General features: G+C 39.8%; 1 protein-coding gene across 1 annotated transcript; it reads left to right on the top strand.

Moving 5' to 3' along the window:
- The first annotated feature begins 2,524 nt into the window (after positions 1 to 2,524).
- On the top strand, positions 2,525 to 12,853 carry emc10.L (ER membrane protein complex subunit 10 L homeolog). The gene is given in 7 exon segments (NM_001098706.1): positions 2,525 to 2,665; positions 5,725 to 5,791; positions 6,688 to 6,800; positions 6,939 to 7,037; positions 7,143 to 7,324; positions 7,965 to 8,058; positions 12,048 to 12,853. Coding segments are annotated over 7 exon segments (804 nt in total). The 5' UTR covers positions 2,525 to 2,527; the 3' UTR covers positions 12,159 to 12,853.
- The last annotated feature ends 4,294 nt before the right edge of the window (positions 12,854 to 17,147 follow it).

The following is a 17,147-nucleotide window of genomic DNA, read 5'->3' as shown; positions in this document are numbered from 1 at the left end:
GAGTTGTTCATTCCGTAATCCAGAACTTTCTGGATTACGGGTTTCCAGGTAACGGATCCCATACCTGTACCATTGATGCAATCGGTTCTTAAAGGGATCCTGTCATCGGAAAACATGTTTTTTTCAAAACAAATCAGTTAATAGTGCTACTCCAGCAGAATTCTGCACTGAAATCCATTTCTCAAAAGAGCAAACAGATTTTTTTATATTCAATTTTGAAATCTGACATGGGGCTAGACATGTTGTCAATTTCCCAGCTGCCCCCAGTCATGTGACTTGTGCCTGCACTTTAGGAGAGAAATGCTTTCTGGCAGGCTGCTGTTTTTCCTTCTCAATGTAACTGAATGTGTCTCAGTGGGACATGGGTTTTTACTATTGAGTGTTGTTCTTAGATCTACCAGGGAGCTGTTATCTTGTGTTAGGGAGCTGTTATCTAGTTACCTTCCCATTGTTCTTTTGTTTGGCTGCTGGGGGGGGGGAAAGAGAGGGGGTGATATCACTCTAACTTGCAGTACAGCAGTAAAGAGTGATTGAAGTTTATGAGAGCACAAGTCACATGACTTGGGGCAGCTGGGAAATTGACAATATGTCTAGCCCCATTTCAGATTTCAAAATTGAATATAAAAAAATCTGTTTGCTCTTTTGAGAAATGGATTTCAGTGCAGAATTCTGATGGAGCAGCACTATTAACTGATGTGTTTTTTTTAAAAAAAAAAAATCTCCCATGACAGTATCCCTTTAATTTATTGTTTATCAAACACAAACCAATAAACTGCAATAGCAACCCTGTACATGGACCATGAAGTGGACATATAAACTTTTAGTTGTGTGTTATACCATGCCTAAAGCAAATTCATAAGACGTTAGCCAATACAAGGTATCACCTACCCTAAGTTTTCTGGGTTTGAAGGCAATGCCGAGAGAGAACACAACATGTAGTTGCAGTGACAAAGAAACAGGAATAGTTGTTTTTGAAGACCATCATCAAGGCCTACATAATGGAATGTTTATACCCCCCCAGCATGTCCAAGAGCTCCACAGACAGACGTCTTATGATGACATGATTTCATTTTAATATAATAACCTTGCCCTCAGATATGTGGAATAGCAAATACTCACTGAATGGAATTTTTCAAATTTTTCCATGAAGCAAAATGGGACAGATTTGCCCGTCACCAGGGGGGTAACTACAGAGGGGGGCCCAGGAGGTATAGGGACCCTATAAATCCCTAATACAATTTCACTAAATATTGGTTAAACAGGTCAACCTATAGACATTTTGGTGGCCATCAGATTTTTGCCCCAAAATTGTCAGACCTTGAGGAAAATCACTGGAAAATGTGAGAATGCTTAGGAGGAATGGGAGACTGGGGTACAGAGTCCAAAATCTGTTAAATCCCGACTGCTACACAAGTCAGTCCCATTGCATGCTGGGTATTGTAGTCTTACATTAAACTTGGGGCAGTCGGCAAATTGTTAAACACTACATTACCCAACATGCATTGGGAGACGCAGACTTGACACATTAGGGCAAGAAAAAACTTTTGCTGGTTTCCAAAGTACAAACCAGCCAAAGGCCCAAAAAGTGGCCCAAATCTGTACCTTGGCTAGTTTGTACTTTCAAAACCCGCCTGGGCTTTAAATTAGTAGCCTAATTTGGCTGGAAAACTGCCCTGTGCCCCATCAATCAAGCAGTCTCACATTTTCCAGTGACTTTCCTCAATTTCAGGTAATTTTGCGGTAAAAACCTGCTGGCCACAAAAATGTCTAGAGATTGAGCTGTTTTACCAATAACTATTGAAACTGTATATGTATTAAGGCCTTATGGGGTCCCTATACCTCCTGCTCCCCCCTCTGTAGTTACCCCTCTGGTGACGGGCAAATCTGTCCCTTAGGGGGTTTGGAAAATTAGACAACAACTCTGCTTAATATGTATATATAAATAAACTATTTGAACGAACATGATGTTGCTGCCTCTCCCCGCGCAGTTGACCCTAATAAAGGACTGTAGTAGTAGTAGCAGCAGTAGTAGTAGTAGTAGTAGTAGTACTAGTAGCTTTCCAACTCTTTATTGGTTTAATGTGCCAACTACCAATTAGTGGTAGTACGTTGGTAACCCACCACAGACCACTCGACGGCTCACACGTCCCACCCAAAGTTATACCTGACGCAAACTGATTTCATTGTGCGCGTCCTCAAATGGCCCCGTCACCGTGGCGTCACTACAGGTTCCCAAGCCGTTTGGTTCGCTAAAAAGAGGCTTGAAACACGCGTTTCATCTCCTCAGCATAAAGTATCCCGTTATAAAATAGTTCTTCTGCAACCCGCAATGCGCCTTTACGATCCCTGAATATACTAGCGATACCGTTTTTGTAATATCTGTCTCAAATAAGTTAATATCAGCGCAAACCTAAACTGTGACACCCCTGTGGGTGAGGATTCATGGTACATCCGGCATGCGCAGTCTGTCGCTTGTACCAAAGAGGTGAAGAATTGTGCTAGTTACACCGGCCCTCCCCTCTCTGTCATGGCAGCCGGTTGTTTAGGAGGGCAAAGGGCCGGTCCCATATCGGGTACAGTGCTCGGTAACCGCTGGGCTTGGCTTATTGCGCTGCCTCTCCTTTTAGCGGCGGCGGCTGCTCAGGGCTCTGTGTGCAGGCTCAAGGTGAGTGCGTTTCAATGACGGGCAGCAGGTGTATATACTGGGGACTGGCGGCTTGCTGGGAGCTGCTGACTGTGCTCAGGGGGAATTAAAGCTACAGCTGGGACAGACTGAATTTAGATTTATTACAGACACACTGGGGCACATTTACTAACACAAAGCACATTTGAACCAGGGCACTAACCCCCATGAAAATCAATTCCATCTTTGTTTGGGTAGGGCTGGAATTAAACTTACTCTGGGCCCCCGGTTTAACTAGGCCCCTGTGAGGGTAACACGCCTCTGAGTACAAAGGACATTCTATATTGTGCATTAGATATTGAGTATAGACATCAGGATTACAATATACACTGCAGGGTACATACAGGATATCCCACTATATAATATATATACACATATACTGTAGTTAACTATTCTTTGATATGGGAGTTTATTAGCATTCATTTGCATTTTATGTGGAATTACTTGACAGATATCTATTTAACGCTTAAGGGCAGAGACATACGTGGAGATTCTGGGAGATTTAGTCGCCCAGCGAACTGCAGTAAAGGGTGATTAGTCGCCCGTAGAAGAAGCTATTTGTCGCTGGGCGACTAATCTCCCCTTATCTCCACGTGTGTCTCTGCCCTAAAAGTGGCCATACACGGGCAGATTAAAGCTGGTGATATCAGTCCTTTAGACCTGCGGTCCCCAACCTTTTTTGCCCCAGGGACCGGTGTAAAGCCCTAATCTTTTTCTAAAAGACTGGGGGGGTGTGAACTGCGTGTGGCGCTTAAAGGGGTTCTGCCATCAGAAAACATTTTTTTCAAAACGCATCAGTTAATAGTGCTGCTCCAGTAGAATTCTGCACTTAAATCCATTTCTCAAAAGAGCAAACAGATATTTTTTATATTCAATTTTGAAATCTGACATGGGGCTAGACATTTTGTCAATTTCCCAGCTGCCCCTGGTCATGTGACTTGTGCCTGCACTTTAGGAGAGAAATGCTTTCTGGCAGGCTGCTGTTTTTCCTTCTCAATGTAACTGAATGTGTCTCAGTGGGACATGGGATTTTACTTTTGAGTGTTGTTCTTAGATCTACCAGGCAGCTGTTATCTTGTGTTAGGGAGCTGTTATCTGGTTACCTTCCCATTATTCTTTTGTTTGGCTGCTGGGGGGAAAAAGGAGGGGGTGATATCACTCCAACTTGCAGTACAGCAGTAAAGAGTGATTGAAGATTATCAGAGCACAAGTCACATGACTTGGGGCAGCTGGGAAATTGACAAGATGTCTAGCCCCGTGTCAGATTTCAAAATTGAATATAAAAAAATCTGTTTGCTCTTTTGAGAAATGGATTTCAGTGCAGAATTCTGATGGAGCAGCACTATTAACTGATGTTTTTTTTAAAAAAAAAAAATCTCCCATGACAGTATCCCTTTAATTTATTGTTTATCAAACACAAACCAATAAACTGCAATAGCAACCCTGTACATGGACCATGAAGTGGACATATAAACTTTTAGTTGTGTGTTATACCATGCCTAAAGCAAATTTATAAGACGTTAGCCAATACAAGGTATCACCTACCCTAAGTTTTCTGGGTTTGAAGGCATAGCCGAGAGAGAACACAGCATGTAGTTGCAGTGACAAAGAAACAGGAATGGACGTTGTTTTTAAGGGTTTATGGTTCTATCTGGTGACCCATATTGTGCTTATGAATATGCAGTAAAATTATGGAGAAAAATCTGTTGGCTCTTTTGAGAAATGGATTTCAGTGCAGAATTCTGCTGGAGCAGCACTATTAACTGATTAATTTTGAAAAAAATTTTTTTCCCATGACAGTATCCCTTTAAATTTTGCTTGTGCCTTGTCAAATTCAGACACACCAGCTCCAAATTATGCATGTGACCTGTCACATTTCGCACATTCCGCATCAAAAAATACGGACACACCAGTGTCAAATTAGTACTCGACGTGGCGGCCCAGTTCAAGTATATCTGCGGCCAGGTAGTGGACCGTGGCTAGGGTTGCCACCTGGCCGGTATTTCACTGGCCTAGCCGGTAAAACACCTGCCAAGGCCGTAGTGTAATGTAGTTGCCGGTAATTCGTAATACCCTTAAGAAAAAGCCCTTGGCCCGCCCCTAATTTGCTCAATACTTACCTTTTTTTCAGGTTTCTGTCCATCACACATGTTGCTCCTCCCCTTTTACATCACTGTGTGTGACTCCACCCCTTTTTACATCACGGCCCACCCCTTTTTGTTCCTGCCACCGGCCAGTACATTTTCTTTAGAACAGGTGGCAACCCTACCCGTGGCCCGCCAGTTAGGGACCCCTGCTTTAGACCAATTCTGCATCTTATCTGCCCGTGTGTGGGGGCTTTTGATTGATATCCGGCCAAAAATCTGGCTGATATCAATTGGGCAGGTTTGATTTTTCCTGTGATCGAGGACACATCGGCTAGGTTATGATGTCCTAGGACCCATTTCCTTCTCTATAATCCAGGAGTGACCTTACTTTACTAATACGAGGTCTAGTGATGATGTCCCAATATGATCTACATCCATAAAATCATTGTTAGCATTCTGTTCCAGGGAAAATATTATTTAAATATTGATTTGTGAGAAAATGTATATTGCTATATTTAATAAACAACTATTTCTTATGGAATCGTAACATAATACATTTCTGAATGAAAAGCATGAAATAGGAGGGTGGTTTAGACAAGCTGTTTGTGGACAGTGTATTGAGATCTACTGATCACCAGCTAAAGGTCTACTGGTAGATCCCCATCTACCTTTTGGAGACCCCTGCTATAATCCGATTGTTTGGCCCTAGAGCCAAATGGTCGGATTAACCCGATATCGTGTTGGTGGGCATATCTCACCCTCAGACAACATGCGGATCTTATCATGTACTGACAATTTAACTTGTGCGCACATGCCAGGTTGGCTGCCCTAATTCCTCTCTCCTAACAAAAAATGGGAATAATCAGCTAATTTCTGTTTGCTGGCAGCAGTCTTCAAGTGATAAAAATGAATTGAACATCCACCTGTAAATATGTATTGTTTTGTGTTATTCAGACAGGAGATGGAAGAGAGTCAGAAAGCTGCGGAACCAACCTTGAACTCGAGCATTCCTTTGAACTCGGTAAGTGGATGTTTGTCTGGGTGCCCAGAAATTGCCTTAGAAATTCCCGGTTCTTCTATATATATGTGTATATTTTTATTTTCCCAGCCTGTATTCACAGCACTGTACAATAAAACAATACATTGACAGAACAGACGGGTATCAGTATAATAACAGAATACTATTTACATGCAGCAATCCGACTTAATCATGTGCAAGAATATAACTGTCATTAGATGGTAAATGTTGGGAGTTGTACCATGCTAAAAGCTGAATGGCCATGGTTTGGATGTCATTACTTTTTGTTCAACCTGTCAAATCCTTGTATCTAGTGTAGGGATGCACCGAATCCAGGATTCTGTTCGGGATTCGGCCTTTTTCAGCAGGATTCGGATTCGGCCGAATCCTTCTGCCTGGCCGGACTGTATCCTAATTTGCATATGCAAATTAGGGGTGGGGAGGGAAATCACGTGACTTTTTGTCACAAAACAAGGAAGTAAAAATGTATTTCCCATTCCCATCCCTAATTTGCATATGCAAATTAGGATTCAGTTCAGTATTCGGCCGAATATATAAGAGAAGGATTCGGGGGTTCGGCCAAATCCAAAATAGTGGATTCGGTGCATCCCTAATCTAGTGTGTGGTATACTTGTACTATAGGCCACACGTTGGCAATTATTTGTTTAACTAATGATGGGTAACCAAAAAATGTCATAGTAACATAGGCATGGGAAAACATTTTTGAAAAAGTCACGAGATTTCCCTCCCCTAATTTGCATATACAAATTCTGATTCGGTTCGGCCAGGCAGAAGGATTTGGCCAAATCCTACTGAAAAAGGCATGATTCCTGGATTTAGTGCATCCCTAATTGGTATGAATAATTGGCATACGTGTCATTGTTTATGTTCTCACGCAGATGATAGCATCGATTTTAAGAAAAGAGGATCTTTGTTCTGGAGTGGGACAGCAGAGCAGAGCATATCCATTCTGCAGAAGCAACTCACAGAAGATGAGAGAAACAAATTACGGGTGAGTAGGCTTAAAAACCATAAGAGAACATCTGTAACTACAAAGGCATTGGATAAATTGATGCTTTATTTATTTGTTTCTATTAAAATGTAATGATTATGCTGAGACATTTCTTACATTGTTTTTCTAACCTTATAGGATATAGCCAACCTGAATGGGCTTTATCGAATCAGGATCCCAAGAAAACTGGGTATTACAGAAGAGGTCAATGAATATGTTACATCTTTTGTCCGAGCAGTAAGTTGTCTAATATGTTGCGGCTAGGTTTATTGTGTTGGTACAAGAGAAGGAACCATACCGGCCCAACTGACCTTTTTTTATTTTTTATTTTTCTCTTTACAGTGTTCCATGGTTGAGTCCCATCTTTCTGACGAAATCACCGTTCACACAGATATTTCAGGAAATGTCATTGGCATTTCCATTGTGACTTTCCCTGGGTCCTGCAATGGTGCAGAGGTGGAGGATGTGGACTTGGAAATGTTTAACACCACTGTCCATATTCAGCAGCCAATAGCTGCAGCAGTGTGAGTGTAATGTTCTAGTTCATATTTCTGTTTCTGAATGTGTGTGCACTTATCTATCCTGTCCTATATGTCCTGTGGCCTTGTGCCTTTTTATGGTCATTAACTTCTTACAATTGACTTCTATTTTACAATGGGGGGGCAGTATTTTATATAATATATACAGATAGATATATAGATAGATATACACAAGAGCTTCGAATATCCTGTAAATTATATCCTTATATATGGTACTTAGTGATGTAATTGGTTATAATCGGCGCTTAGTGATGTCCTGTCACATGATTCACTGAAACATGTGTATTATAATAAATAAAGTACCCCTGAGGATATTAGAAGTCACCTTGGAGTTCCATGACCTTTGGCCTCGTATTTTTATATGATCATGGAACTCCCCGGTAACTATTTTACAAGAGGAGTACTTTATTCGCTAGATATATATATATATAGATATATATATAGATATATAGATATATAGATAGAAAGTCGGGGGAGGTGATACGATATTGAAATATTGGGCATTGAACATCTTTAAACAGTTAGCTGTGTGAACCTTTACACTTTAGACAGGCACGCACACTTATTAGTTGACCATTATTTTAAGAGTATACCTATGCCTTTATATTTTTATTTATTTCTTTAGACCTGAAACAGCAGCATTTATTGAACGTCTGGAAATGGAACAAGCCCAAAAAGCAAAGAATCCCCAAGAGCAGAAGTCATTCTTTGCCAAATATGTAAGTTTAAGGTTTGATTAAATTTCAACTATAGAAACTAGTGTTTTTCTACTAATGATATTGATGTATGCTTCCTCATACAGGACTCAACTTGCTTTAATATAAAATAACTTTTTCGAAAATACAAAAAATAGGGATGCCCCGAATCCACTATTTTGGGTTTGGCCGAATCCTTCTGAGAAATATTCGGCCGAACCAAATCCTAATTTGAAGGGGAAACATTTTTTACTTCCTTCTATTGTGACAAAAAGTCACGCAATTTTCCCTACCCCGCCCTAATTTGCATAAGCAAATTATTATTCGGTTTGGCATGGGAGAAAGATTCGGCTGAATCCAAATCCTGCTGAAAAAGTCCAAATCCCGAACCGAATCCTGGATTCGGTGCATCCCTAACAAAACATTATGGAAGCCGATTGAGAGAACCTCCTTTTAGCCAACGTATAAACAGGGCTTTTTATGACTGCCTGTTTTATCTTTCCCTCCTCACAGTGGTATATTATTCTGGGAGGGGCAATGTTGCTAATGTTAACCAATTCGGCGAAGGTTCCGAGGGAGCCAGGACAGCAGGCCTGAGGATTTAAAGTAATTCTCATCAACTCTCTCTCTCTCTACTCCTAAACTTCTATTCCTTTACACCTTTCTTTGCTCTGAGTTCTGAGACATAATCTCAATTAGTACATTTAGAGCTACCATGATCAGTTGCAAAATTTATAGATTTATTTGAAATATCAAATACTTTTTTTCACATGGCCTCCTTGTTTGCCATACCCTGTACCTTCCATTTTTCTCCTTATAGAGGTAATGAAGTAGGGGGGCGGAGAAGAGTTTAGTTGTGCTACGTCACATTACTAATTCATCAATGTATTTCAGAAACAGGGATTTTACAACTAGTTTCATTTATGATGGTCATAATTGGCTCCTGTAATAAAATGGTACTTTTCATATATAACCTTATGTAAAAACAAGCCAACGGTATTTACTGTGGATAAACAGACTATATATATATATATATATATATATATATATATATATATATATATATATATATATATATATATATATATATATATATATATATATATATATATATATATATATATATATATATATATATATATATATATATATACAAAAACAAAAAATGCAGCTCATCCATGTGTTGCAATTAAAATCAGTCTGGTGCATGGGTGTGTGGCTTATATCATATACTGAACTAAACAAATTAACCCAGCACTATCATTATACAACTTTAAGGAACAATTGGATTAAAGAGAACTTATCTGAATTTGGCAAAAAGAGACACTTTTGGTTACATGGTTTGTACAAAGTATGCATAAGCTGATGCGCGATGTATGTGTATATATATACACACATACACACATACACACATACACACATACACACATACACACATACACACATACACACATACACACATACACACATACACACATACACACATACACACATACACACATACACACATACACACATACACACATACACACATACACACATACACAACACACATACACACATACACACATACACACATACACACATACACACATACACATACACACATACACACATACACACATACACACATACACACATACACATATATATATATATATATATATATATATATATATATATATACATACAGATATATAGATAGATATATAGATAGATATATATATAATCTCTTTATCTCCATTATTTCGCCTTCTGAGGGCAGATGAGCAGTGGCCACAGGATACATGCTGCCTTTCTCAGATCTCAGAGATGCCTGTAACAAACCCATCCCTGGCCTTGTACATCCTTAAGAATTAGTAGGTTCTCTCTCAGCAGCTGTAGTTGGGATGCATTATAGCTCATAGAAGAGCATTTTCTACCTTTACTGATTTTCTATATTTCGGTGATGGGACTCTCTTCACATTTCATTTCTGCTCACTGTGGTAGTTCTGTAGACAATACCTCTAGGGTGGTTGTATAATTATTATGAAGCAGTGCTTTTGGATATGCAGAAAACTCCAGTGGAGTAGTAATAATGAAATTGGGTAGCAGAATGTATGCATGAGTGTTGCTTTTATAGGGCAAATAAAAAAATTTGCTCGTATACATCAAAAAATAAACACCAAGACAAATTAAACTTTAAAATTGCAAAGCCTTTATTAAGAAAATAACTTACCGAAACTCCATTTCTGCTCCTGTTCAGAAAAGGCGACAAGGCGACGATCCATCCTGTGGCGCTCTATTCCTCCTCCCTGGCTATCTCCCATATTGTACTGACCACATGTGAAGCGAGGTAAAGCTGCGTTGTGCATTTCGGATACCTTGATGTACGTGTATGAAACAACCCCGAATGAAAAGAATCCCAGGAAAAGCATAGCCATGGAAGGACTGAGTGGGAACTGTGCAAGCAGCCACTGTCGAGATTTTATCTCACCCCGCTCTGGGGCGCCATTCTAGTGCCATTGGATCCCACCAAGGACCTGTGTACACAGACATTACCTCTCCAGAAGCTGCAAGACAATGCACGGCTCCCCCGTTTTCTTCCAGCGCGTCCCTTGGCTATGCGTACCCAGGTGGTCCTTGGCTACTTGGACATGTCAGTAGTGCCGGGGATTAGTAGCCACCCGGAGCCTGTAGTATTCTGGTGACTGGCTGTGCAAGTAGTTATTTTGAGAATACTCCTCGCAGGGCGGGATCACGCGAGGCCGATGGAGGCAATTGTGCTGTAGGACAGTGCAATGTCCAGACATAAGGGTGGGATGTCAGGCTGTATTACCTGGGAAAGGTGCTTTCCATAAGTGACCGGATTTCAAGTCATGTCTGGGCTCTGGGTGGCTACTGATCTCCGGCACTACTGACATGGGACCGCCTGGGTACGTATAGCCAAGGAACGCGCTGGAAGATGACGGGGGAGCCGTGCATTGCCTTGCGGCTTCTGGAGAGGTAATGTCTGTGTACACAGGTCCTGGGATTCTTTTCATTTGGGCTTGTTTCATACACGTACATCAAGGGATCCGAAATTCACAACGCAGCTTCACATGCTTCAGTACAATATGGCAGATAGCCAGGGAGGAGAAGTAGAGCACTGCAGGATGGATCGTCGCCCTGTCGCCTTTTCTGAACAGGAGCGGAAGTGGAGTTTCAGTAAGTTATTTCTTAATAAAGGTTTTGCAATTTTAAAGTTTAATTTGGTGTTTATTTTTCGATGTATACTAACAAATTTTTTTTATTTTTGATGTCACTGGTCCTTTAACACACCTGCCATGCTAAATAATAATTTATTGTTCTGCTGTAGATGAAATGTTGGTATCTTTAGATTACCCATGAGCTATTCCACCCCATCCAATGTCAAAACATCTGCAGCTGGATTACCCCAGCACCAAATTTGCTGCTGTCAGCCCACTTTAGCTATGTACTCTTAGTACCTGAACTGCCTAGTCTATCAGACCAGCCTCAGCAGATTTAGCAAACTCATTGTAAGGTGATGTATGTAGTGGGGGTCACGAAGGGGGAGAAATAAGTCAGAAGAGTGGGGAAGAACAATTGGGAGACAGAAGAATGTGGATTGAGGGAGTCGAAAGAAGAAATTGGGTAGAGTTAATGTGGTTTTTTTGTAGAGGTACCAGCTTATTTTTCTTACATTTTGCCAGCTAAAGACACCTTTACATTGGCACCTCAGGATGGGCACTGGGTACCCTGAGGTCTGTTGTTGAGAGCAGAAAGGCAGATATTTTTAGTGAGTTGGCTAAGAAGCTTAAATATGTTGTTATATCCATATATACAGTATTTAGTTGCAGTTGTATGTCATTTGTCTCTTTTAGGATGATTCTCCCTGCTGGACCTTAATTAACAAACTTCCAATTCCACTTCCAATTTGCAGTTCACTTAAATTGAATTTCTGCGCCTTTACATGAGCTGGCAACATTGCTGTAAAGAGAAAATTAGTGCTAACGATTGTTTCTAATTTTCAGTGGATGTACATTATTCCCGTCGTGTTGTTCTTAATGATGTCTGGAGCGTCTGACGCTGGCAACCAAGGAGGCAATGGTGGAGGAGGCGGTGGAGGAGGGGGAGGAAGGTGATCTGCTTGGATGGATTCCTGATGTTCCCTCTGAGAATACACTGGCAAGCTTTATCACAGCTGATTATTACCAGTGCACTGCATAACCCTGTTCCATGCAGCCCAGCATTCCATTTCCAGCATCAGCAAGAAGGATTCATTTGAAATGGATACTTAGAGCTAAAATGCAATTTTCTTTATATGAAAGTGCTCCTATATATATATATATATATATATATATATATATATATATATATATATGTATGTGTGTGTATATATATATATATATATATATGTATATATATATATATATATATATATATATATATATATATATACACATGTATGTATGTGTGTGTATATATACACATACATACATACATACATACATACATACATACATACATACATACATACATACTGTATACTTGCTCTTTGCCACATAGTAAGTGTACACTCATTCTGATGTCTTTTGTCTCGTCAGAGAATATATATTTGTGAATGAAATGAGATACATTTTCATATAAGCAACACTTGGATTTTAGTTTTAATGACGCTTTAATTTATTAAAAACTTTGGAATTATTTTTTGTGCATGGATCAGTGTGTCTTGTTGGAATGCTCAGATAATCTAAGTGTTGAGTGTGACAGACCGACAATGAAACAAACACGGGAAGAATTATTGCTATTGTCTGAGCAAAATGCATCTAAGAATTCATTATTATTTTTGCTCTGACCTTCTTTGGTTTAGGTCTGCAGACGAGAGTGATGCACTCTCTAAATTCGAGTGAAGGATTCAAAGTAAAAAAACTTCGAATTTCGAAGTATTTTTTTGGCTACTTCGACCATCGAATGGGCTACTTCGACTTCGAATCGAAGGATTCAAACTAAAAATCGTTCAACTATTCGACCATTCGATAGTCGAAGTACTGTCTCTTTAAAAAAAACTTCGACCCCCTACATCGGCAGCTAAAAGCTACCGAAGTCAATGTTAGCCTATGGGGAAGGTCCCCATAGGCTTTCCTAAATAAAAGGATATTCCTTCAATTTTTGGATTAAAATCCTTCGAATCGTTCGATTAGAATAATCCTTCGATCGTACGATCGCAGTATTTGCGCTAAATCCTTCGACTTCGATAGTCGAAGGATTTCAATTCCTAGTTGAATATCGAGGGTTAATTAACTCTCGATATTCAACCCTTAGTGAATCAGCCCCTTAGACTTGTACAAGTTTGTTTTTACGGTGGGTGTGTAGGTGAGACAAATCATAGTCATTAAATATTGCAAATGAAACTCCACAGGCTGAGGTTTAAATACAATTTGTGGCGTGTAAATTGCTACAAAGGAAGATCACTTTAATACCCCTAGCTTAAGGAGATCAGTTGCACCCAAGGATATTACCTTATTCCCACTGTCATGTTTTTCTGCTATTGAAATATCGACGTGCACATTAAGGGCCAGGTTTATCAAAGGTTGAGGTGAATTTTCGAATGAAAAAAAATTAAATTTGCGAGCTATTTTTTGTGTAATTCGACTAGGCAATAGTCAAAATTCATTTTGAATTTGAAAAAAAATTAGAAAATTCTGATATCAAAATGTATTATGTACTGTCTCTTTAAAAGTTCGACATCGACCATTAGCCATCTAAAACCTGCCGAATTGCTGTTTTAGCCTATGGGGGACCTCCTAGAACCCATTTGGAGTCAATTGGTGGACTTTAAAAAATCAAAGTATTTGTTTATGGAAAAAACTTCGAATCGGATTTGTTCGAATGCACTATTCGGATGATTTGAATTTAGCCAAACGGACCTATTCGATCAAAAGCAAACCTATTCGACCAAAAAAAAAACAACTTTGACTTAATGTCGGTTGGTCTTTTTGAATACGAATTTCGAAGTTTTTTCACTTTGAAATTCGACCCTTGATAAATATGCCCAGAAGATATACTTTCAGCATGATGGCAGTTTGTAGATGGCCTTTTTTTCAGGATTTTGTACTATTCATTTTGTGCAGCACTATAGACACTCTTTTTAAGCTGCTCTTAAAGGAACAGTTCAGTGTAAAAAAAAAAACTTGATAAATAGGATGTGCAAAATAAAAAACATTTCTAATATAGTTAGGCAAAAATGTAATGTATAAAGGCTGGAGTGACTGGATGTCTAACAGAACAATACTTGCTGCTTTTCAGCTCTCTAACTCTGAGTTAGTCAGTGACTATAAGGGGGGCCACATGGGACATAATTGTTCAGCAACTTTGCAATTGATCCTCAGCATTCAGCTCCGATTCAAAAGCAACAGTTATGACCCATGTGACTCCCCCTCAAGTCACTGATTGGTTACTGCCTGGTTTGCGAATCTGAATCCTGCTGAAAAAGGGCGAATCCTCAGGCATCCCTAATTACAGGTGCTATTTTATCACTTCCTTCACCTCACTTTTATCCCTTCACTATGGCATTGGTTATCTAAGGGCACAGACACTTCTCATTATCCAGAAACCCGGTTTTCAGAAAGCTCAAATTACAGACAGGCCATCTCCAATAGATTCCGTTTTATCCAAATAATCCACATTTTAAAAAATGATTTACATTTTCTCTGTAATTAGGAATACACCGAATCCACTATTTTGGATTCGGCCGAACCCCGGAATCCTTCATGAAAGATTCAGCCGAATACCGAACCCTAATTTGTATATGCAAATTAGGGGTGGGAAGGGGAAAACATTTTTTACTTCCTTGTTTTCTGACAAAAGTCGCGTGATTTCCCTCCCGCCCCTAATTTGCATATGCAAATTAGGGTTCGGCCGGGCAGAAGGATTTGGCCGAATCCTGCTGAAAAGCAGAATCCTGGATTCTGTGCATCCCTTTCTGTAATAATAATAATAATAAAACAGTACCATGTGCTTGATCCAACCAGTATGATATAAAGAGTGATATTCTAAGATGATTTACAATTGGTTTTCATTTTCTATTATTTGTGTTTTTAGGCTATTTACTGTAGCTTGTTATTCAGAAGCTTTCCAGTTTGTAAGTCCAGCAATCTGGTTGCTAGGGTCCAAACTACCCTAGCAACAATGCACTGATTGAATAAGAAGCTGGAATATGAAAAGGAGAGGTCCATAAAAGAAGGATAAGTAATAAAAAGTAAAAATAACTATACATTTCTAACCTTACAGCGCATTTGCTTTTTAGATGTGACTCAGTGACCTCTATTTTAAAGCTGGAAAGAGTCAAAAGAAGAAGGCAATTAATTCCAAAAAAATGAAGACCAATTGAAAAGTTGCTTAGAAGTAGTCATTATATAACATACTCAAAGTTAATTTAAAGGTAAACCACTGTGTTAAAATTGTAGCTATCTTCCTCCGTCACTCCCTCCCCTGCCCTTTCCCTTTGTTACGCTGCCTCGTCTTCTTTTGGCACTTGCACATGCGCGCAGTTGAGATTGCGCACATGCATGCGCACACTGGGAGGAGGTGTCCGACCAATGCCTTTAGCGTCCTGCCGCGGCGGCCCAGCCCTGTCTGACTGTGTTTCCCAGTTTCAAATGGTGGTCACTGACCCCATCCAAAAATACAAATGCTCTGTAAGGCTACACATTTATTGTTATTGCTACTTTTTATTACTTTTCTTTCTATGTCTGCCCTCTCCCATCCATATTCCAGTCTCTTATTCTCTTATTATATCTCTGATCAAATCATTGCATGGCTGCTAGGGTAATTTGGACCTTAGCAACCAGATTGCTGAAATTGCAAACAGGAGAGCTGCTGAATTAAAAGCTAAATAACTAAAAAAAAACACAAATAATAAAAAAAATGAAAAGCCAAATTGTCTCAGAATATCAATCTCTACATCATACTAAAAGTTAATTCAAAGGTGAACCACCCCTTTGAACAATTATGAAATCAGAAAAGCCCATTGTTCGTATCACTGCAGGATTTTGTGCCCTTAATAGAAGGACTGGAATAAGAAGGTTTAGCAAGAAAAATAAACAACTCCTCTGTAATTTAACAACTTGAATTTTTCTGAAAATGTTGCCTAATATCTATATGAAAATATATAAAATAGAGACATTTGCAGAAAACACTGAACAGGTTTAGACTAAAATATCAGCAGGTGTTGTTTGCAAAGTAAATTGAGGATACTTCCATATCAGAGACCTGCTTTATATGAAGGTATTAGTTGGTAAACTTCATCTGGCATTTTACCTTTATTTATGTCATTATGACCCTGGACACAGGACTAAAAAGGACATATTTCATTCATTGTACCTCAGCAGAATAAGCAATATGACATTAAAAAAAAAACATTCTTCAATAGCCTCTGGCTCTTTATATGTTACTGGGATAGATGTAGATATTTAAAAGGATATATTGATGATAAATATAGGGGATCTGACATCATTGTGTTGTACTATTCACACTATATAAACTCTAGTCCTTTTCCAGAAAGGAGATATATATATCTGGGGCTAGGGTTGGACTGGGCCAGTGGGAAACCTACTATAAAACTAGGTGAGCCCTGGCTCTAGTGGGCCCAGCTGGTCCAGACCCACTCACTGCCACCTATCACCTCTGCCCATAACCTCCTCCTCCTGGAAAGAAAAGGGGCGGCAGTTGCAGCAGGCCCAGAGGGGGCTTTGCGGTATGGGCAGGGGAGTCAGAGGGGGGCCCTCGAGACCGGTGGGCCCCAGGCCCTCCAATCTGACCCTGTCTGGGGCTCAGTAGTACTTCTCTCATTGAAAGAATTGTCACTCTATAGTAACCTACAAATATTGAGGCACATAGTGGTTGCATTTTTTTTATTAGATCTGCACAAAACAGCTCTGCTCTGACATCAAGGGGTATGACCTAAACTAAATAGTGGGTGAAGGTGCCTGTCCATGACATACCCTGGGAATGTCTTGAGCTTGAGCCCTATGCATCACTTTATATCAATATTGCCCAACTCATGGCCCATCAGTCGTTGAAGTACAAGTGCCCAGTACCCACCAACATCTGAAGACACTTGGTGGCTATGG

The sequence above is a fragment of the Xenopus laevis genome, chromosome 7L, assembly GCF_017654675.1.
Source record: "Xenopus laevis strain J_2021 chromosome 7L, Xenopus_laevis_v10.1, whole genome shotgun sequence".
NCBI lineage: Eukaryota > Metazoa > Chordata > Amphibia > Anura > Pipidae > Xenopus > Xenopus laevis.
The sequence above is the reverse complement of the archived record's forward strand: the minus strand, read 5'-3'. Positions and strand labels throughout refer to the sequence as shown.